Below are 21,593 nucleotides of genomic sequence, written 5' to 3'. Positions count from 1 at the left end.
GTTCTGCTGCCAGGAAGAGGAAGGGATAAGAGAGATCCATCAGTGGGCTTCTCTTGGGCTTCTCTTTATTGCTTATTACTCTGCCTCATCTGTTACGGAAGCCCAAAGAGGCACGCTTCGGCTACCAGCATGATTTTGTTAACCCTGAAACAAATGACAACACGGCTTGTTGAATTTTTTTGCTGATGTGGCAAGCTGGCAAGTGAAGATAAATAAGAGTTATTGCTGATGTGGCAAGGCTGCTGAGTTGGATAGCTTGCATGTTTAGAGAAATAGGGTAGTGGGGATGAACTATTTAGGTATTATAGATATGATTTTTGGGTAGGGGCTAATCCGCTCCTCCGATCGCAATCGGGCGATCGAGAAAAAAAAGGCTAGGGAGTCCAAGTAAGAAAACGGTGACGTTTTGTAGATGTTTGGGGATGATCCGGATCCAACGATGACGACTGTCCGGGACGGGTCCGGGACAGCTTTTCGGACGCGCGCGCGAGGGGGTTTGATGCACTGAGCAGAGAGGGTTTCGGACCGTGCGATCGCATCGGACATCTCCGAAAGCGAAGAGGGGAAAGAGGATGGACTAGGTGGGCTGAGAAGAGAGAGGGGGAAAGCAACCCGGCAACTGTTTTCGAAGACCGGAAACGTCCGACGTTTGACCGGCTATATTGCCGCTATAGTTTAACGGTTAGGCTATCAAACGAACTCCGAACGCGATGAAACTTGGCAGACGGTCTACTGACAACAAAACAACACCACACGCCAACTTTCATCCCATTCCGAGAACATTTTCTGGCCACTAATAAAATAATATTTCGGACGTGCCGTGGGCGCGTGCAAGTGTGGTTGGGCTCAGAACGGACAACGGACGGAACTGGGGGAACCCGGACGGATGCAAGTTTTGAAAACATGATGATGCAATGCACATGATAACATGGCAAGATGCAACACGCAAGCAAAAGACAAGGCAACAACAACGAAACACCTGAAGACACCTGGCGCAACGGTCTCGGGGTGTTACACTGCTCCCTCCTCAACGCGGCTGGCTCTGCTGCCGCGCAGGCCTCACCGCCCCACTGTACTCCCATCACTGGCCTAACCATCCCTCTACTCACCCACACCTGTTGTTATTCTCCGGCGATGGCGAGGCCTCGTACAGTCGAAATGTTCCCCCCGCTGTCAGCTCAGGCCCACCGGAAGTGCCTCCTTATTACGCACAAAAAAATGAATACTCCCCCGGCTAGCTGGGACCCACCTTGGTGGGAGGCTGACTTGTGGGCCTACTAAGTTGACGGGGACGAAGGGCTTTGTCAACTTAGTCAATATGAACGATTCTAGCTCCAGTGACCGTACGATGTCCATTCAATGGTCGTAGTGCTTCTTCAACCTCTAGTATTCTTGCTCCAGCCGCCCAAAGCAGCGCCAGTCGTGCCGCCTGCTCCTGCCTCCTGTGGCCGGCTGTGCTGCCGCGGAGGCCTCACCGCCCCCTACTATTCCCACCGCTGGCCAGGCCCTGCGGCGACGGCAGCCCTACACCGCAGCCGAACGAGTGAACTCTCATACTCCTCTCCGCGTGGGCATCCACTATCGCGTCTTCACCGGCTCCGCGTCATCCCCTTCCTAGGCCTCGCCGTCGTCCACCGCCCTGGCGCTCTCGTCGCGGCGTGGTCAACATAGTCAAGGAACGACTTCCATCGGACGTGGATTGTACGTGGAGAGGCTGACAGCTGGGTCCACGGCGGCAGCAAGGAAGTGCCTCCTTATTACGCAGAAAATAATGATTCCTCCACCTGACAGCAGGGACCCACCGGACGGGCCACCGTATTTCGTGAAAACAATGTTTCCCCCCTAAGTGTTGAGACCCACCAGCTACACCTTCGCACGCAAGGAAGTGCGTCCGGGCAAAAAAATGATTCGCGCCCCTGACTGCTGGGACCCACCAGCTACATCTTCGCAGGCAAGGAAGTGCCTGGCAGTTGGGACCCACCTGGTCGAAGCGTACGTAGCGTTGTCATTCTGGTCGCGAACGTGTACGTACATATATACTGGTGGATGTAGAGGCGCGCACATGTCGTAGTAGAGGCGGCCAGGGTGCAAGAAAGAAAATACGGCCACGTATGTGTACATGCGGGCGGGGTCTCGAACGCCTACTCATGCATACGTACGGCGAGGGCTCGTGTACATGGCTGGGTCGGAACGGAGAAACAGCGTCGTCGTCGTGTTCATGGGTCGGAACGGAATGCGTGGTCGTGTTCATCGGGAGGGCTTGGACGGAAGAGGCGATGGAAACGAGGCCTGGCGTACCGCAAAACGAAGGAAACGGACCTCCTACGGTCGAAACGGGGGTCCTGTTGATCGGGAGGGTGTGGCGTACCGCAAAACGGAGGAAATGGACCTCCTACGGTCGAAACGGGGGTCATGTTGATCGGGAGGGGTGTGGCGTACCACAAAACGGAGGAAACGGACTTGTGTTTGAGCGCTACGGTCGAAACGGGGATCCTGTTCATCGGGAGGGGTGTGGCGTACCGCAAAACGGGACTCCACGGGATACTATTCATCTCCACCGTCGACCCCCTCCAGCCTCCATGAGCTACTGTTCATCCACCGTCGACCTCCTCCAGCCTCCACGGGCTCCTGTTCATCCAGGCTTCACCGCGCGCTACTCCACCGGCTACTGTTCAACCACCCCTCCACAGTCTACTGTTCATCTATCCCTCCACACCACGGGGTCCTGTTCAACCACCCCTCCACGGGCACCCCTCCACCGTCTACTGTTCATCCAGCCCTCCACCACACCACGGGGTCCTGTTCATCCAGAGGCAACGCCACCGCTCACTGTTCATCCAACCCCCCCCCCAATGCTCACTGTTCATCCCATCGACCGGCTTCAGTTAGCAGCAGTAGCCAAGGAATCGCTCGATTGGGTTCAGTTAACAGCCATCGATCGATCGCTCGGGTTCAGTAACGCGTAGCCTGCAGTGCAATCGCTCGGGTTCAGTTAGAGCCCAACGCCTCGCTCGGGTTCAGTTAGAGCCAACGCCTCGCACACACGCGCGTACGTGTACGAGAGAAACGTGCATCGCTTGGCCCCCGACCTATCACCGTAACCGGGAACTCCCCGAAATTTTCCTCCCCCTCGCTTCTACCACGGTTTTTTCCGTCATGCACGGCCCAAAGAATGTCATGCAGCTGCGTCTCCGGCCCGCCCAGGACGAAAAGCCCATTTTCTGTCATGATTTTTTGTCATAGAAGTAGGAGCCCACCACATCTATGATGATACCGGGTTTTGTCATAATTATCGTCATAGAAGTGCCATATGTATGACAGAAAAAAAATTCGTCCTGCCCAAAATGTCACGGATGTGTCTTTTTTTGTAGTGGATCTTCCCACAATAACCGGAACTAACTTTGATTCTGGTAAGGCACTTGAAGAATTGATCGATCTCCTCCCGAGTTAAGGTAAAGCAAGAAGGGGGGAAATAATTCTCTTCCTTCTTTTTCACTTTTTTCCCTTGTCCCGCGCCTCCATCTCCATCTCCGTCTCCGTCTCCTCGGACTTTTTATGGGGCGGCATGTGGAGATCTGCCCTGATTTTCAAATCTTCCAAGTCTCTTCTTGCCTTTAGCCCATCCTTGGTCTTATCTGACATGTTCATTAGTGTTGCAATCAAGCTCTCAAGGACATTCTTCACGATATGCATTTGATCAAGGCACTGAGGCGTCACAAATTTGGGCCAGTACTCCAAGTCCTAGAAAATAGACCTCGTTTTCCATACCTTCAACAGCGGCTCCGGCGCCTTTTTCATCGTCTATCCTAGCGCGGGGCACTGTTCCCAGTTTTTTAACACCTCATTGATGTTGGCGCCGCTCCGCTTATGTGGAGGTCCTTGATGCTTAGCCTCACCATTGAATAGATCTCCACAGTTTCTCCACAGGTCGTCCTTCGCGAGCCATCTTCAATGGCCCATGTACATGATTTTCCCAGACTCGCCATATTTCGTTAACTGCTGAGACGTTGTATCATTCATGCACCGCATGCATCCGCAATATCCGTGGCACACCTGGCCTGTGACATATACTTAACCGAGATAGTTGTGCACCGTCATCATCAGTGTGGCTCTCATATAGAAATACCCGCCTTTGCTGCCGTCCAATGTCTTGGCCGGTGTTTTCCATAATGTGTCTAACTCTTCTTGGAGTAGCCCCAGATACAGATTAATATTATTTCCTAGTTGTTTTGGCCCTTGAATCAACATGCTCATGTGTATGTACTTTGACTTCATGCACAACCAGGGGAGGTTGTACATCCATACAAACACGTGCCATGTGTTATGGTTGGTGTTCTGGTTGCCAATGGATTCATGCCATTGGTACTAACGCCAAGCACAATTTTCCTTGCATCACCTGCGAAATATCGATATTCGTCGTTGAACGCTCTCCACTGGCTTGCATTCGTGAGGTGTCTCAGCTCCGGACCATCTCCATCGTCGGGCTTTTTCCTCTCCGCATGCCAACGCATGAGCTTTGCCTCCTTAGGATCTATGGAATAACGTTGGAGACGGGGAGTGATTGGTAAGTACCATACAACTTTCTACGAGATTTCTTTCCGGCCTTCTTGTGTCGAGAAGCATTGCACACCGGACAGCTGGTTTTTTCCGCGTGCTCCTTCCGATAAATGACGCAATCGTTGATGCATGCATGGTATCTAATGTGTGGCAGATCAAGAGGGCACACAATCTTCTTGGCCTCATCCACACTAGTAGGACATAGATTCCCCGCTAGAAGAACCTTCCTTAGGTACTGGAGAAGCTCATCGAGGCTTATGTCGGTTAGCCTTCGTCTTTAGAACTTCGAGTGTGAAACTCAAGCGGGTCACCTTAGAATCGCAACCATCATACAATGGTGTGTTCGAGTCTACCTCAAGTTGCTCCAGCTTGGCCCTCTCTAGAAGCAACTTTGTCGGTACTCGTCTTCTTGCGAAGTAGGTCTCAAACATGCGGGTCCCGCACAATTGAACTTAGTAGCGACGAAGGCTATGGCATGTCCACGTCTTCTCCGCCTCCATGTCCGGCCTCTTCTCTGACGCCATGTCCGGCCTCTTCTCCGCCGCCATGTCCGGCCCCTTCTCCGCAACCATTATCGGCATCTCTTCATCTGGCCCCATGTCGTCATTGGCTGCCCCGTCGGTGTCCTCATCATCATCATCTTCGATTATCCACCGAGTATAGTCATCCATGAAACCGGTCATGAACAGGCGCGCCTTCAAATGGCCATCCTCATAGGGGTCGAGCCAAACTCCTCCTTTGCATCTTCGACACGGACATAAAATCACTCTCCAATTATTTTCGTTCATGTCCTGCACCGCCACTCACAACCACCTTCCCACCATCGTTTCACTGACCATCATGATTGCATGTGCGGTAATAATAAGCAAATTTATTATAAAAATGCATGCATCAAAGCCATACAAAAATTCAGCATGACCTTCCCTAAAAATAGGACATAGAGTTTGCCCGAAATTCGCCAAAATGGAAATAAATCGACATTTCGGCAAAACATAGGTAACTCAAGCACAATTCAGCGGCAACTCATGCCACACACACAATTTCCATCATATCGCCCGATTAGGTCATATCGCACACACACACACACACACACACACACACACGTATTTCCATTCTTGCAAAAGCATAAATTTTTACTCACCTATCTCGAGATAGAGATCGAGCACGGTGATGAGATCGATTGGTGTCGCCACACACCTAGCGAGTGATCAAAAGTGGACAAAGATTACTTCTTGACATGGCTAGATCTAGTTAGGGTGGTAGATATGTCACTTCATTAAATGGGTAGGTCTACCTAGCTAGTTGGGGAAGGAGATGGCTCTAACTAGTGGAGGGGGAGGAAAAGTGGGAAAAAGAGAAAGAAGTTGCATTAATGGAGGTGGTGTAGTTAGCAAGGGGCATTAAAGAGAGAGAAAGAGAGGTAGAAGAAAGAGAATAATGGGGGAGAAGAAGTAGTGAGGAAGAAGCAAAGTGTGGGGAGAGGAGGTGGGAGGGAAAAGTGAAGGAAGAGAGGATGGGGAAGGGGGGGAGAGGTAGAAAAGGTGGTTGTTGCGCCTTAGCAGCAGCACGGGTAGGGAAAGCATGTTGCTGGTAAAAAGATAGCAGTAGCGCGGTCCTGCCGGACGCGCTGCTGCTAAGTACGGCCTACCGTGTGGCACTGTACAAACTTAGTTGTAGTTGTGTCCCTGGAAAATGCGCTACTACTATATTCTTAGCAGTAGCGCGGCAAACTGGAACTGCGCTATTACTGTACCTAGCCTATCGGCTCAGGTGTGGTCCTAATAGCCGTAGTGCGTTTGTACGGAGCCGCGCTACTGCTAAGCAGGTAGCAGTAGTGCCTTTGGGTAGCATGCGCTACTATTATGTAGGAGTAGCGCCTTGAGTAGACCCGCGCTACTGATAAGCCTCCACGTATAAGGCTTTCTCTAGTAGTGTGTCCATGTTGTTGAAATATATCGTCCGCCTCTCTCTATGAGTTCAGACTTTTGGATGAGTTCGCTGGAGCATGAATTCAATATGGTATCTGAGCCAGGAGGTCTTGAGTTCAAGACCCTACCAATTTAGTATTTAGAAATATTATGTGGCCTACATAAACCCACGTCTAAGGACTAAATAAGTTTATACATGAGAAGAGGTGTTGAAATATATTGTCTACCTCTCTCCATCAGTTCGGACTTTTGGATGAGTAGGCTGGAGCATGAATTCAATACATGTTAGGCATGTGGACATCGTTGATCACCAGATCAAACATGTCCTTGTTCTCCCTTAACAGGCTCGATGCAGTAGCAGCTTGGTTGGTGGTTGCTACTGTTATATCATAAGATACAGCAAGCAAGCAGGTGCTCTTATATCAGTTTACAATTGTTGAAGCTTTTTTTGCGAAAGTAGAATTGTTGAAACTTGAAAGCACAGGATACATAACAACTAACCTATACTCCCTCCGTCTCAAAATAAGTGTCTTAAATTTGTACTAGTTTTACTAAAAATTGTACTAGACTTGAGACACTTATTTTGGGACGGAGGGAGTAGTAAGTAACATCCAATGACTGGTAAGTGAAACTAGAATTGAATGGTTTCAGGTAATGTGACTAACAACAGAATGAAGTTTCTTACTATAAATTACAAAGAATGAAATGCAAGCATGCACTGACCATGATACCAGCAGCGACGTAGTAGGACCTCCAGAACCTTGAGGCACAGGGGGTCATCATCGACGACGAGGACCCGCATGCCGATGGGGAACTGGCCCGACTCCATCAACCCCATCGTCCTGGACTCCATCATCAAGCAACAGAGGCAGGCAAAGGGAAAAGATGACGATGAGGAGGAAGAAGCAGCCAAACCACCTATAGGTTGTTTGCCAACATTCTCTGGGTATTTGCCAAGGGTACAGCATGTGAAACTCAGTATTTTTCTGAAGGTTGTTTGCAGGATCCGTACAGCGCCAATAGATATTCTTATTCCGAGCCAACCCGTAATGCATTCTATGAATGGTCTAAATTTTAGTGCTTCGAGGTGGCAGTCAGTTATCTCTTCTGTTCAACCCTCTTATGAGTTTCGTCCTCAGGTTAATCCTATTACCTCTCTGATGGTTGTCCATTGTTGTGACCTGATTCCCATGGAGGAGCACTTCAGTTGTTTGCAAAATGCCCAATTGCAGTCTTTGTGTTCACTGGCTGGAAGAACATATGTTGATAAACGGTTAGGTCAAAAAGGTTCTAAGGGAATTGAGTGCTCTGATATCTTGTTGATCATTCTGCGGTGTATTAACGACCTCCTAGCAGAAATTATGTTCAATGAGATTGCGCTAAGCTTGCTATACATTGCAAGGAATTTGGCATTGCAGGAGAGGTGTTCGGCAGGTATGTTTTTCCTATTGCTTTAGTGGAGCACCAACCCTGTACTTTTGGGCGACTTATCTTCTTGGTTCTTACTGGGCTGAGTGATTGGGGAATAGCTATACAAGGGACTATTCATAATATGCCTATGTCAATGCACTGGAACATTTTGTGTCAAAAGGAATTCAAAAGAAGCGCTTGTACTACAATCAGCTTACACCTTGAAAATTGCATAAGGATCCTCTGAGGTCAATTATGGTGCTTGTGATCTTTCAGACAACACAATGAAGATTTTTGTTCACTAAGAAGCCATTACATGAAGGTAAACAGTGGCTTTTCATACTATGTGAATGTTCTATTATTACTGCTCTTGCACTACGGTGTTCCTATCTTGCGACTATGGATGCACATCTATTTCAGAGCATGCAGAGAATGGGTGCCCTGGGCACAGAGAGTTCGAGCATTATTTTTCTTTAGTCAATGCAACTTGAGCCATATGCGCTAGTCTGCTGCATTATCTTCTCAGTGCAGTCCTCTTATGAACTATCTGAGCATCGTGTACTGGAGCGTGCTGCTGTTTGTCATATTTCTGGGTGTGACAAATTGCATGGGGCAGATTAGATTATGAGCATGTTAGTGATATGGAATTTTTTTGAGTGAAGAGGAATTTAAGGAGAAGGGAAAGTAGTGGCTGCACCCACCTTTGGTGCACCCATAGAATGAACAGTAAATTCGAAAGAAATAGTAAAAAAATTAAAAAAAATCTGAAACTTGGTGGATGTGATTATGAGCTAATGTTTTAGGTGCTTGCAAAGTTTGGTCACCAAAAAACATCAAATGATTTCCATACAAAACGAAATACAAATGATGTTGTGCACCCACGTTACTGTTCACATGTTTTCAGCACAAACTTTGTTTTTTTTGTACAGATTTCCTCGGATGTTATTTCGCCACCAAATTTTTGCAAGCGCCTAAAACATTTGCACATAATCACATCCACCAAGTTTCAGAATTTTTTGAAATGTTTTGCTAAGTTTTTTATCGTGGGTGCACCGGGGGTGCAATGTGCGTGGGTGTAGAACAACCACACTCTAAGGAGAATGGCCGTGTATTCAGGAGCAACGCACTGGTGTGTGAATAGCTGGTTCAGCTAAAGGGTTGACTGGATTGAAATCTAGGGATGTCTGGTGTCATATATTGTCAGTCGTGTATTCTGTGAGCTTCCAGAACTTGATGTGTATAGAGCTAGGCCCTACGAACTTATGTTATATCTAGATCAAAAATGGACATCTCGAACACGTAGCTTGCTGGTTATAAAAGTTGGTGCTATTTGATGTGGCTCAGTTCAGATTATCTTCTCACTGATGTTGTTGATATGCTGGAATCTGACCTACGCCGCTACCAACTAGGTGTGTCTTGGGATCCTGGAGGGCTTGCATTGTTGTTGACTAGTAAGCATGCACGTGCAACGCACGTCCCATTGTAATTCAAAAAAAGTTAGATGTGCAAAGCACGTCTCGGTGTCTTGAATGTTAGTTATTGCGACATACCCAGCAACAGTTATGCACAAATCATAGTTAGAAACAACATACCCCATGCCTTCATTTATTTTCCAAACAACATACTCCATTGCCTTTATGTATGATTACCATGTCAGTTTTATCTATACAGATAGTTAATCAAATTCAACATCTCTAGGACTGCATGTCAGTCGCTCAGTTCTCTATCCACCTCCGTCAGCCCCTACTGCTACCACCCTATTACCCCGCCTTGTTAGAGAGCTCCCTTCCAACTTCTCGCCATATTCTCTTTGGTAGTCCCGCTCCCTTCGTTTCAGGCGACACACCATGCTCCAACATGCCAAATGGAATCCACCTTGCAGACTGGGCAAATACTTTTTTTAATATTATATAGTCAATGTGTGGTAAACTCAACATTCTCATGAAATAAAATGTTGAACCGTACCATACGTAAGTTTCAGTGTTGTTGCAACTACAAAATCTATTTTCCTCACAAGTGACATGAAATTAAATTTTCAACATTGTCGATGCAATACTTCTACACAAGAAAGAACATACATCATTCCAAATCTCCTCGTGAAGGCATACAAAGATTTAACATGGGTTCTTAAATTACATAAATATTCAGTTGCTAGTGTGGACATGCAACAAACGACACCGGAAATATAAAACATTAGAACCACATGAATGATACAACTTCAATAATTTGCCCATGCAAAATAGATCCAACAAATGCTTGACAAACGATTGACTGTACAACAATATACTGTAGAAACAAAAAAGTTGAATATAGATAGAGCCAGAGAAGGCAAGGCAACATTCACAACATAGTGTCCAATACTGGATTGAGATATAAATCATCTGACATTTCAGTCATATAAAATATGATTCATAATTCCAGGAGAGATAAATTGATACATATGATAAATTCAATTATTTCTAAAGTTCCACTACACTGAGAACATTGAAGCCATAATTCAGTTGTTACAGCCTGAAAACGTTACCCTTGCTGCTAGGTTGTACCTTAGATCACGTTAGAAAGTGTGGCCACCAGATTGTTGCCTGAGTGCACTGTAGCATCCCTCTTAACCAGAATTTACTGGTCTATGACCATATGACTTTACAGGACCATCAGTTTAAGAATTCTGCAAAATGGTTGTCCACAACCCCACTATTTTGAAAACCTATACCAAAAAGGATATGCTACTACACACATTAAATGGAACTCTATGTAGTATCGGCAATGCTATTAATGATATGTTAAAACAATAAACTGTACTAACAGATCATGACCAATGGTTTCACAAGGTGAAAATCTTCATCAAATTTGATGGTTGTGTTATCAATTAAATTCTACAGCTGAATACGACATTCACAAGATGCACTTTCCAAAATTCAGTAGAGCCATACTAATAGCACTGAATATAATGTTGGGACAAACCCCGGACCAACTCGATCTCACACTCGCTTGAACATAGGTGGAAGAAGGAGAGAGACACAAGTATTTCCGGCGCACAAACGCCCCGCCGCACGAACGGCGCCTCGGCCGCACGAACGGCCTCACTTTACTGGGCACATACCTCGAGCTCGGCAAGAAACTGCAGCCTATCTAGAGGAGCTCCCGTCATCGTCGTCGCCATGGGCCTCCACTACATTTGATGCAGCCTCCATGCTCTTCTTGGGCGACACACGCCGAGCTCCTCCTCCACCGGCGACATACGCCGTCGATGCCATCGCGCACAAACGCGGGCCTTCTTGGACGCCGCTTCATGCCGTCGCACCGCGCCGCTGCGGCCTCCGCCTCCGTGCACCACCTCCATGCCGCCACGCCACACGCAGCGCCTCCGCGACCGCCACGCTCGCCGCGTACTCACCGCGCGCCGTCTCTGCGTCCGTCATGGCATCCACAACGCCGCACACCTCCATAGGCCGACACATGGCCCGAAGCTTTGCACAGCCGCCGACAAACACCGCCATCGCCAGCACACCTCCGATACGACGAACCACGCCTAAGCCAACCAAGCTCATGATACCAAATGTTGGGACAAACCCCGGACCAACTCGATCTCACACTCGCTCGAACGTAGGTGGAAGAAGGAGGGGGACACAAGTATTTCCGGCGCACGAACGCCCCGCTGCACGAACGGCGCCTTGGTCACACGAATGGCCTCACTTTACTGGGCACATACCTCGGGCTCGGCAAGAAACCGCAGCCTATCCAGAGGAGCTCTCTCTCACAGCCGACCGGGCGCACACCACGGTCCGGCGGAGACTACCTCATCTCTGGCCCTAGGCTCGGCTCATACCGACGCACCTTGATCATTACATGGAGTGGGTATTTATACCCTGTGCGCACACACACCTAGCTAGCTACCATGCAGGCCACCGCGCGCACGCACGCATGACCCTGCCACCATCGGCCACTAACTCAACTAACCCACATACGCATGACCTGCTAACAACACGGCCACTAACCGCATGCATTAGCTACTCCTACATGCACGTACTGGTTGGCCAAGCTAACAAACTTTTGACTTGATCTTCTCCTAGACTCACTCCAGGATCCAACCGATCCAGCACACATGTAGCTATCTAACTTGACCGGCACACTCGCCACGACCATCAACGCAGCCACGCACCGGCGCCTGGCTCAACGCGCACACAGTCGTGGCTTATCTCTAACATATAACACTCACAAGATGCAGTTCGCGAAAACTCATTAGAGCCATACTACCACAATTGCATACAACATAAAAAGTCCGCTGGATCCTTTGACTTATGAAGTGAAATCAAGGGAGCTACAGTAATCTGACTTCACTTCTCTCTAGCTCCATGAAGGGTACTCATTTCAATTTTCAAAAGACCGATTTCAATTTTTAAATAATCAATTTCAATTCGCACATACCAATTTCAATTTCAAAAGACTCATTAAAAAAACTAATTTCACTTTTTTAAGAAGATCAATTTCAATTTCACAAGGTCTCTCACTTGCCTTATCTTTTCTATACAAGGAGAACGCTGTAGCTCCCTGACTTCCCTCGTGCAAGTCAGAGATTCCGGCTCCCAAGGAGAGAGGCAAGTTTGTATAGCCAAAACTAACTCCATAATAACATAGACCTAATTAGGTTGCAGTAAACGAATTTGCACAACATAGGTAGCATCATGGCATAATCAAACTGTGTACCTGATACAAGGTTGCCATGTAAGGTCAACAATCCATGACTTCTTTTCCGCCGGCAGGATCACCATACCTTGTTGTGACTGTGATTTACACCTATAATTAACAGCAGAAAGCAACCTCATTGAGCAACCGGTTACAGAAGAATGAGAGAATTAGGAGTTAAACATAATCAAATACTCCCTCCATAACAAAATATAAGACGTTTTCTATGCCCTATGCAAAACCAAAAAAGTCTTATATTTTGGTATTGAGGGAGTAGGTTGGTGAAGCTGCATAATATGCAAATCAACATTGCATCATAATTTCATTCCTTTCACAACCTAAAAAGATAGATAAGAGATGGTATCACCTCAGAATATATCTCAAGGCACCAAAAGCATCATGACAATATACAATAGATAACTTGTAAAATTAGCAAGTGCCCGGGTAAATAAATGGCAAACCAAAATAGGGAAAAGGCTAGAAACATGTATATGACAGTACGTTTCTATTGCTTTACGACACAAATGCTTGTTAGTTTCCATCAACAATTCAAAAGTATGGCACCAACATCTGCCATTTATCTTGGGTCTTTTATAATATGTATTCTCAAATTCGCTAAATCCTTTCAACTTTGTCTTGTCCTGTGAAAAAGGAGCATAAAAAGTCACTAATAGATAAACTGATCCTTCCAACCCCAGTTCCCTATCCCCATGCCTCACAAAGGTTTGCCTTCCCAAGCACTATCTATTATTCAGGGATGCCTACAGCTATGGAAATCACATACTTTGTTTAACATAGATAGTTTAGTAGTAGACCATAGGTAAAAGCACATACGCATTCTGGACCATTAGATAAACGTAAGAAGCATGAACATTGTTGCTCACAATAAATAAAAAATCCTATAAAACAATTCTCAAATACAGAAGGAAGTTGGTACCATGGCTTAGCTTTATCAATAATTGGTCTTCTAAGTACTCCCTCTGTAAACTAATATAAGAACGTTTAGATCACTAAAGTAGTGATCTAAACGCTCTTATATTAGTTTACGGAGAGAGTACTGCACTGCAAGTATGAATTTGCTGATTATTTACTGACAGAACCATGCACTTGATAGAACACTGAGAAACAAAGAGTGAACTAAACTTGATGTTTGCACATCAATACTCAATAGACTACAGCCTCTGCAAATAACACTTGCGAATATTTAGCAGTACCATGGGCTGCTATGGAGCAACAATTTTTTTGTTTTTTGACAGCAACCATGAAGGAACAAATATATACATACTGAAAGTGGAATGCAAGTGGCTACACTATATATAACTAATAAAACAACAACATTAGTACTGGCATAATTGAGAAGGGAATTACATCGATTGATTCTGCAGGTATTGTGCGGACACAATTGTTCTTGATGCAACATAGTAGAATGGTCATGTGATGAATGTCAGGCACGAGAATGCTGCCGCTAACAAAACATCAGGAGAGATGGTGAATGAAAAGCAACCATGTCATGTTCTAACGAATTCTAATACAAGGTATAAGCAAGGTACCTAAATTACAGTGCCAACAATTGGTGTCTCAAGTAAAGGCTTATATATGCAAAAGGGCATCATAAAGAGCTGCCTCACATAAAAAGTGCAGGTCGTGTGCTTGTGGATATTGACAAATCAAATCCCATGTATTCTGAACCAAGCTGTGATCACCGCAGTCACCTACAACAACATACACCAAGTAAAATTGATGGAGCAACTGGATGCAAGAGGATTAAGCGCATATGTTTTCCCCATGAGTCTTGAATCATGAACAACATTCGCTTAGCAGATGCATGTACCGTCACCGGTGATGGGGGCAGCCAGGAAGGATGAGCAGAGGGCGGGCGACTCTTCCTCCCAGTCTCGCTGGAGACGTGAAGCCAGCGCTGGTCCTGGGGTGTCGGAGGCCTTGGGGCGAACTCAAATGAATGTCTCCAGCGTCGACATTGGGGAAAAATTGATTCCATACATCGATAGAAAAAATTCTTGCAAAGCTATAGTAAACAATGATAATTTTCGATGGTAAATAATATATCATAATAGCGCCTTACTTCAGATATAAATACAATATCATAGAATTTAGAGCATAACAAAAAAAGAAGTGACGTGCTAATGAATTCAAGCCTCTGGTAGTCATGAGAAATAGCTACTTCATGCATTTTTTATGGAAAATCATTAATGATAGTGTCAAGATCAATGTTGGCCAACACATCCTTCTCAATACAACATATTGCCAGACCATTCAGTCTTTCTTGAAATAGTTAACCTCAAATAATTTTCGATTAGCTTTCAATTTTGAAAAAACATGTTCAACTATTGCTCTAATAAACTCAAATATATGATCAGCTGGCATGAGTGTATTTGATAGTGCCATCAGCAACACTTTCAATTCAGAAACAAAATCATCTAAAACATCATGTGCTGAGTGAGTAGTCATGAGAAAAAGTCTTTGCAAAATTAGGACAACATCTTCTAGATTAAGATTGGAGGGTTAAGAGAAATTCATCGAGGGATTTACCTCTGCTATTCCTTGTAAGCAGGCCCTACATGAGAGCATCCGGTAGCCGCTGCAGCAGAGTCGAAGATTCGCGGTCGCCCGATCTGTACGGTACATCGGCGTGCAAAACTACAGATTGGAAAAGGGCAGAGAGCGCAGATTCACTCGCCCCGTGCGGGCATGCCCGCTCATCTTCTTGATTTCTCAGCCACCGCGGAGGCGGTTCCTGCCCGTACTTCAACGGGGTTGAGTGGCGGCAAAGGAGGCTCCATTTAATACTTTCGTGACTACACAGGGTTCAGGTTGGGAGCTCGAAGCCGTGGCGGAGGGAGGAGCGGCGACTTGCTCGTAGTACAGGACAGTGGCTACATCCTACATGGGAGAGGCAGTGGAGAGGAGGAGCAGCGTGCTCGGGCTGGCCGGTGGCTAGAGGGGAGGGGCAAGGGGGGAGGATGCGTGCGTGGGTGCTCGGGGAGGGGGTTACGGTCAGGGGCTCAGGGCGAAGGGGTACGGGATAAGGGGTCGTGGGTTAGTGGCTTCGTTAGTAGCCCCTTCGTTAGTGCGCTCAACATGCGTGGCTTGTTAGCTTTAAACACCGGAGGATTAGAGACCATTAGATATTGTAGATGGATGGGTCTGATTGTTTGGATCTGCCCCCTCTCGTGCTTTTATAGGGGTAGTAGATAAGGAAGTTGACTCGATGGAAGGTCTTTCAAGGAGGGAGGTGCGCCATGATCTTGATTGCCCGCTGTCTTGTCACCTTATTCCTAGCTTCTACACTTCAGCCGTCAACAATTATATGATGATGGAGGTGATCAGCAAGAGAGCACATGCCATGGGTGTTATAGTGCCATCTACCTGCTCCCATCAAGAACATTCTTAAGGAGGGAAGGGTGTCATCCCTGTCGCAGCCCGCTTCGCGCAAGGCTTCGTTGACCACAAGTACTACATCAACTTCAACAATGACTATTTCCTCGACGGTTCCTTCGGTTGGGTCGCCATCATCCACGACTACTACCCCCATGTTGTTAAAGCCATCTCCGCCTTCGGCTACCACCGTGACTTTGAGCTAGTCAAGGACCATCGAGTGCAATGGGACCCGAACAGTTTTTGGTGGCGCCGGCTTGGGGTCAAGCCAAATTTCAGGAAGGGAGGGATGTTAGGAGCCATGGATTTGGCCCGTCCAAGGCCATCGCTGCAACTACTTAAGCGAGGCGCACAGAAGGAGAGGGTATCCGGTATTCCAGTGGATCACGGCAAGAACGGCGGCGGCTACAAACTCCTTCCCCTTCCTCGAGTTCTTCCTCTGTATCTTTAGTTCATGTAATCTGTGCTACACTTGCTACAATTCCTAAGAGAAAGAGAGAGATCGTGAGTAATACAACAGTGCCCTAACAGTTATCATGCTCCTTGCCGAGTCGAGACAAGAAAACCTACTACGTACTTCATCTGTGCGTTTAGATCACTACTATGTTTAGATCACTAAAGTAATAATCTAAATGCTCTTATATTTCTTTATGTAGGGAGTACTATACATCATCTGATTCTTCCCCGAATGATTCTTCCCTGGAATTGGGAAGAAGGAGAAGCATGGCGTGCACAAGGCAGAAAATACGTACAATCCTACATTCTGCCGCTGAGCACGGCGGCGGAGATGGAGTGGACAGCCCGGACGAGCTCGGCGGACACGAGGAGCACCGTGGCCGGCACGCTGAGCAGCACCAGCGCCACGACCCCCGCGCCGAGCCCCGGCCGCGCGCGCACCAGCAGCGCGAACAGGATGCCGAGCGCCTCGCGCACGCCCGCGACGTACAGCCCGTGGTGCCGCCGCTCCAGCTCCGTCCACTCGCCCGGGGGCACGAAGACGTCCACGCCGCCCTCCTCCTCCTCCTCCTCTGGCTCTTCCACTTCCTCGTCCTCCACCTCGCGGATGCGCCGCCGCAGCGCGGCCATGCCCTCGTCCACCATCCGGCCGTCCCACGGCGAGCCCGCGGGCTCCCACTCGCCGCCGCCCCCAGACGCGCGGCAGAGGACCACTCTGCTCCCAACTGCGCGACGACGACGAGCGCCGAACCGAACCGTCGCCGTGGCGGCGACGACGCGAGATGGTGACCGGAGGCCGCGCCGGTCGGAGAGCGCGCGCGGTGCGCTGCTCCAAGCGCCGTGGGCTCTTCCTACCGCCGCCGGCGCCATGCGCATTGCTGCAAAAACAAAATACGACGGATGGCACGTACGTACGTCCCGAGCAGGCCACGGCGGCAACGATCGAGAGCGTGGGCGCGCGCGGGAAGCTCGATGCAGAGGTGTTACGTTGCTTGTGCTCGGCGTCGGGGTCGCGTGCTGGTTTATATACCGGCGAAGGAAGGCACCAAAGAGTGGCGTGGAGTGGCGGGGCGGGGAGGCGTGCGCTGCGGTGGCGGAATTTCCCGTGGCAGAGCCTTAGCTATGCTGGCCGTAGGGCGGGGGGAAAACATGCGGGGAATGGGTTGCTTGGCTTGGGCGGGAAGAACACGCGCAGGGCGGCGTCGCGTCGGCAATTCCTTGGGGTTTTCCTCTCTTTCGGCCGCGCGGTTTCGGCTGTGGCGTGTGCGGGCCGCGTCGCGTCCGCCCCTCCCCTGTTAGCGCACTTCAGCTGCTCGGCACCTGGTGACTGTTTCACGGTCCCGCTGTCAGGCGGAAGCTTCCTCCCGACAAGCCTTTTTCTCCACGGCGCAACGGACGACGGGATTATCCGACGGGGTATTGCCCAACAATTCCATCGTAGAGTAGCTCCGTCTGAGTTCGGGAAGGATGCATGAACCGATGAAACGGATGGAAAATTTGTGACACGTTTTGGAGGAAACAAACGTGTTTACTGTTTACAATGACACTTTCTGTGCCACGTGTTTCTTTCACATGAAGAAATGGTTGCATGACACAAATGTCTTGTATACATACTGTGCTCCAGAAAATACATAGAAACAACTCGGCGTCGTCTCCAAAAAAAACCTTATAATATTCATGACTAGTACTAATTGGCCTACAAAACGTCTTATATTTTGATACGGAGAGAGTAGCATTTATTTCGTATTCGCCAGATGGAGCAGATGATGAATTCCGGGCACCATTTGGAGAAACCAACGCGAAAGGAATATTTTAATGAGATATATACATAGGATGATAGGAACTAGCTAGAAACAACTTTTGTTTTAGTTGAGCTACAAACAAGTGTGCTCGAGAAAATACATGGAAACAACTCGGGAAAAATGATGATGATCAAAGAACGATTCCAGTGGACAGTTCCAGCAATTATGATATCCGTGATTACGAGTAATTTATTTTTCCTACCACCCTTCCAAAGGGGTTCAACCATGACATATAATCTTCCTGGCAAATAGGCATGATTAAAGATAAAGACCTGGAACCGGAAACCCAACAGTTCAAATTGAGGAACACCACCTAGAGAATGTATTTCCAGGATGGGCCGTCGTACAAGACCAGATTTAAGCTTCTTTCACACAAAACCATAATGAAGCAACTGTAGTTTACACTTCACTTATTTCGCCTTACTGTATTCACAAGATATGACGCTATTCATGATAAAACTACACAAACGTCCACAGATTGACAGCTCGGAACAGACGCATCAATCATTCCTTGGGCACTTACGAGGTGATTGAAAAAGGTCACGAATGAAATAGCCACAAGTCACCATGGAAATACAGTAATGCCAAAGGAATAGCTGACAGTTGTGGCCTCAGGTTCTAACAGCATCCTGATGATCCTTGACCCCGGTTGCCACCCACCACGTCCACGGTGTCCGGCATATACCTTCAACAGCGTAGCATTTCCATAAGATCACAAAGTGAAGCATAAAAGCAAATTAAAATATATACACGCTAGTCCTACAACTATCTGAACATAAACCATGGGAACGAATCAATCAGCACCAAAGGCAACTAAATGAACTATTGACACTTCAATATTACATCTAGCCTTCCTTTCTGTATTACTATATGATATATTCACTTGCAGCGAATGCAGTTCAACTTCATCAAAGATAATAAAGAGAGTAAGAGATATTGTGCTTACAGTTCTTCCTCTGGCTCGTTCTTCAGAGCGTTCTTTACTATACATTGGAAAGCTTCCTCCACATTGATTCCATCCTTGGCAGAAGTCTCAAAGTATGGGATGTTCCCTTTAGAGGCACACCATGCCTTCGCCTTTTTCTCAGAAACCTAAATGGAAGCAGTTTACGTATCCCTAAGAATCCATCGGAGAGCAACTATTTACTGAGAAAAGGCAAAGCATAACGTGAATATAGGTAATTACCACACGACTGTTCCCGCCATCTACATCAACTTTGTTACCCAGCAGAACAAAAGGGAAGTTATCAGGATCTGATGGGCTAGCCTGTCAAAGTAAACACCTGAAGTGAGACAGGCATAACATGATTCTGGACTGTTAATGAATTATGAAAAATAATTCACCTGAATTAGGAACTCTTCACGCCAGTTGTTCAGATTATCAAATGATTTCATCGAGTTAACATCGTAAACTAGAACACAACAATCTGCTCCGCGGTAGAATGCAACACCAAGACTTTGAAACCTCTCCTGACCGGCAGTATCCCATATCTACACAGAAACATATGTTAATCCACACACAAAAAAAATCTGTCTAAGCATCATATATAAGCAGTCATAATAGAATATGGTAGTGAAAAATATACAGAATCACAGGTACCAGAAAACCTCAAGAAACAGATTTCTCATGCATCCATTAGCAACGCACTTTAACAGAATCATTCAGAAAACAAAGAGCCGCTAAGAAATTATCTGACATTTCAAATAGCAGGAGTTAACATGAAAAATGTAAAGTTTGCTAGTTCGTAGGGGTTAAGAACATATGATGAGTAAAGAGCAGGGATGGGGCAAAACCACTTTAACAGAACCATTCGGAAAAAAAAAGGGAAACGCTAGGAAACAGCTTGATATTTAAAATAGATGGGATTAACAAGAATGCACCACTTGCTAATTTGTAGGGGCTAATAGCATAGGTTGAATGAAGAGCTGGTATGGGGCAAGCCTGCTTTAACAAAATCATTGAAAAACAAAGGAGCTGCTAGGAAACGGTTTGGCATTTAGGATAGTTGAAACTAACATGAAGAATGCACCGCTTGCTAATTTGCTAGGGGTTAATAGCATAGGTTGAATGAAGAGCAGGTATGGGTCAGGCACGCTTTAACAAAATCATTCAAAAACAAAGGAGCTCCTAGGAAACGGTTTGGCATTTAGGATAGTTGAAACTAACATGAAGAATGCACCGCTTGCTAATTTCTTAGGGGCTAATAGCATAGGTTGAGTGAAGAGCAGGTATAGGGCAAACCTGCTTTAACAAAATCATTCAAAAACGAAGGAGCTGCTAGGAAACCGTTTGGCATTTAGGATAGTTGAAACTAACATGAAAAATGAACCGTTTGCTAATCTGTAGGGGCTAATAGAGTAGGGTGAGTGAAGAGCAGGGTGCAAAACAAACTAATACTCCCTCCGTCCGGAAATACTTGTCCTAGAAATGGATAAAATGGATGTATCTATAACTAAAATAAGTCTAGATACAACCTTTCATAGGACAAGTATTTCCGGACGGAGGGAGTACCAAATATTTGTTGTCAGAGGCCCAAGGCTAAATCGGAAGAACATCATGCCAAGATAAGTAGTACTTTTATGCCCTACTGAATTCTTAAACCGTTTACACTTTTCTAGAAATTGTTCTCATGTAAAATCAAATGGTCTATTTATTTTCTTTCGGAAGACTACACTATATGCGGGTCCACTTTCTGATGTCCATACAAATTTAGCTCCAGCGCATACATCTACATAAGTAAATAAGCCAACAATTCCAGTCATGCTGTACCCAATGTTGTACAATAATATTCACAGCTGAGAGCACTAAACTAAGCAGGACTGCAGATGATGCAAGGATTGAACCAATCATGCAGCACCAACAGTGTGACGTTCCACACAAAGAGTAGATCGACGGCAAACATCTGCTATCTTGTACTTTTACATGGGAGAGGAGCAGTTCAACAACTAATGATGGTCATGCCAAATCACACTAGCACTACTCACATGAACTTAAGTACTGAACTAAGCATAGAGCATGATCCAGCAGCAGCAAAAAGAAGGACCAGGGCATAAAGATCTTCTTACTTGTAGGGTGAAGAGCCTGTCCTCGAACTGCACCTCCTTGGTGAGGAAATCGGCGCCGATGGTAGCCTTGTACTGGTTGCTGAACTTCTTGTTCACATATCTGAATTAAATCAAAGCTCAAGGAAACACAAGCCAAAACAACTACTTATGCTCCAGTACAAAATCCAATCTGTCCGGAACGAGACAAGCTAAACTGGGCGCAATTATCGCATCTCAACGCGAATCTCAGGATACTGGTTCATCAAGGACGTCTTCCCAACCCTAGATCACATGAGACAGAGAGAAAGTCAGCGAG

At 46.7% G+C, this 21,593-nt stretch overlaps 2 protein-coding genes and 1 long non-coding RNA gene across 5 annotated transcripts in view; all 3 read right to left on the bottom strand.

Annotated features, from left to right (window-relative positions):
- Positions 1–9,492: 9,492 nt before the first annotated feature.
- On the bottom strand, positions 9,493–15,591 carry LOC119287130. Of its 2 annotated transcripts, XR_005140752.1 has the most exons (7): positions 15,129–15,591; positions 14,410–14,604; positions 14,129–14,290; positions 13,947–14,043; positions 12,600–12,689; positions 9,861–12,510; positions 9,493–9,778 (listed from the first exon to the last, which is right to left on the bottom strand). It is a non-coding gene; the product is annotated as an uncharacterized LOC119287130 (long non-coding RNA). The 2 variants fall into 2 exon arrangements; XR_005140753.1 differs by having other exon boundaries at positions 10,439–12,689.
- An 824-nt stretch (positions 15,592–16,415) lies between these two features.
- LOC119321768 lies at positions 16,416–17,527 on the bottom strand. The gene has a single exon (XM_037595334.1). The coding sequence runs from the start codon at positions 17,304–17,306 to the stop codon at positions 16,731–16,733; it is 576 nt and encodes a 191-aa protein (XP_037451231.1). The 5' UTR covers positions 17,307–17,527; the 3' UTR covers positions 16,416–16,730.
- Positions 17,528–18,395: 868 nt separating this feature from the next.
- Positions 18,396–21,593, bottom strand: part of LOC119287115 (ras-related protein Rab7-like) — a 5,293-nt gene continuing 2,095 nt past the window's right edge. The window contains exons 2-7 of one of the 2 annotated variants that reach the window (XM_037566641.1): positions 21,533–21,559; positions 21,299–21,398; positions 19,577–19,723; positions 19,419–19,499; positions 19,179–19,324; positions 18,506–18,917 (exon numbers count right to left, since the gene is read on the bottom strand). In XM_037566641.1, the coding sequence (XP_037422538.1) occupies positions 18,851–18,917; positions 19,179–19,324; positions 19,419–19,499; positions 19,577–19,723; positions 21,299–21,398; positions 21,533–21,559 (568 nt within the window). In that variant the 3' untranslated portion in view covers positions 18,506–18,850. The other variant, XM_037566634.1, reaches the window with a different exon arrangement.

The sequence above is a fragment of the Triticum dicoccoides genome, chromosome 1A, assembly GCF_002162155.2.
Source record: "Triticum dicoccoides isolate Atlit2015 ecotype Zavitan chromosome 1A, WEW_v2.0, whole genome shotgun sequence".
NCBI classification, from domain to species: Eukaryota; Viridiplantae; Streptophyta; class Magnoliopsida; order Poales; family Poaceae; genus Triticum; species Triticum dicoccoides.
The sequence above is the reverse complement of the archived record's forward strand: the minus strand, read 5'-3'. Positions and strand labels throughout refer to the sequence as shown.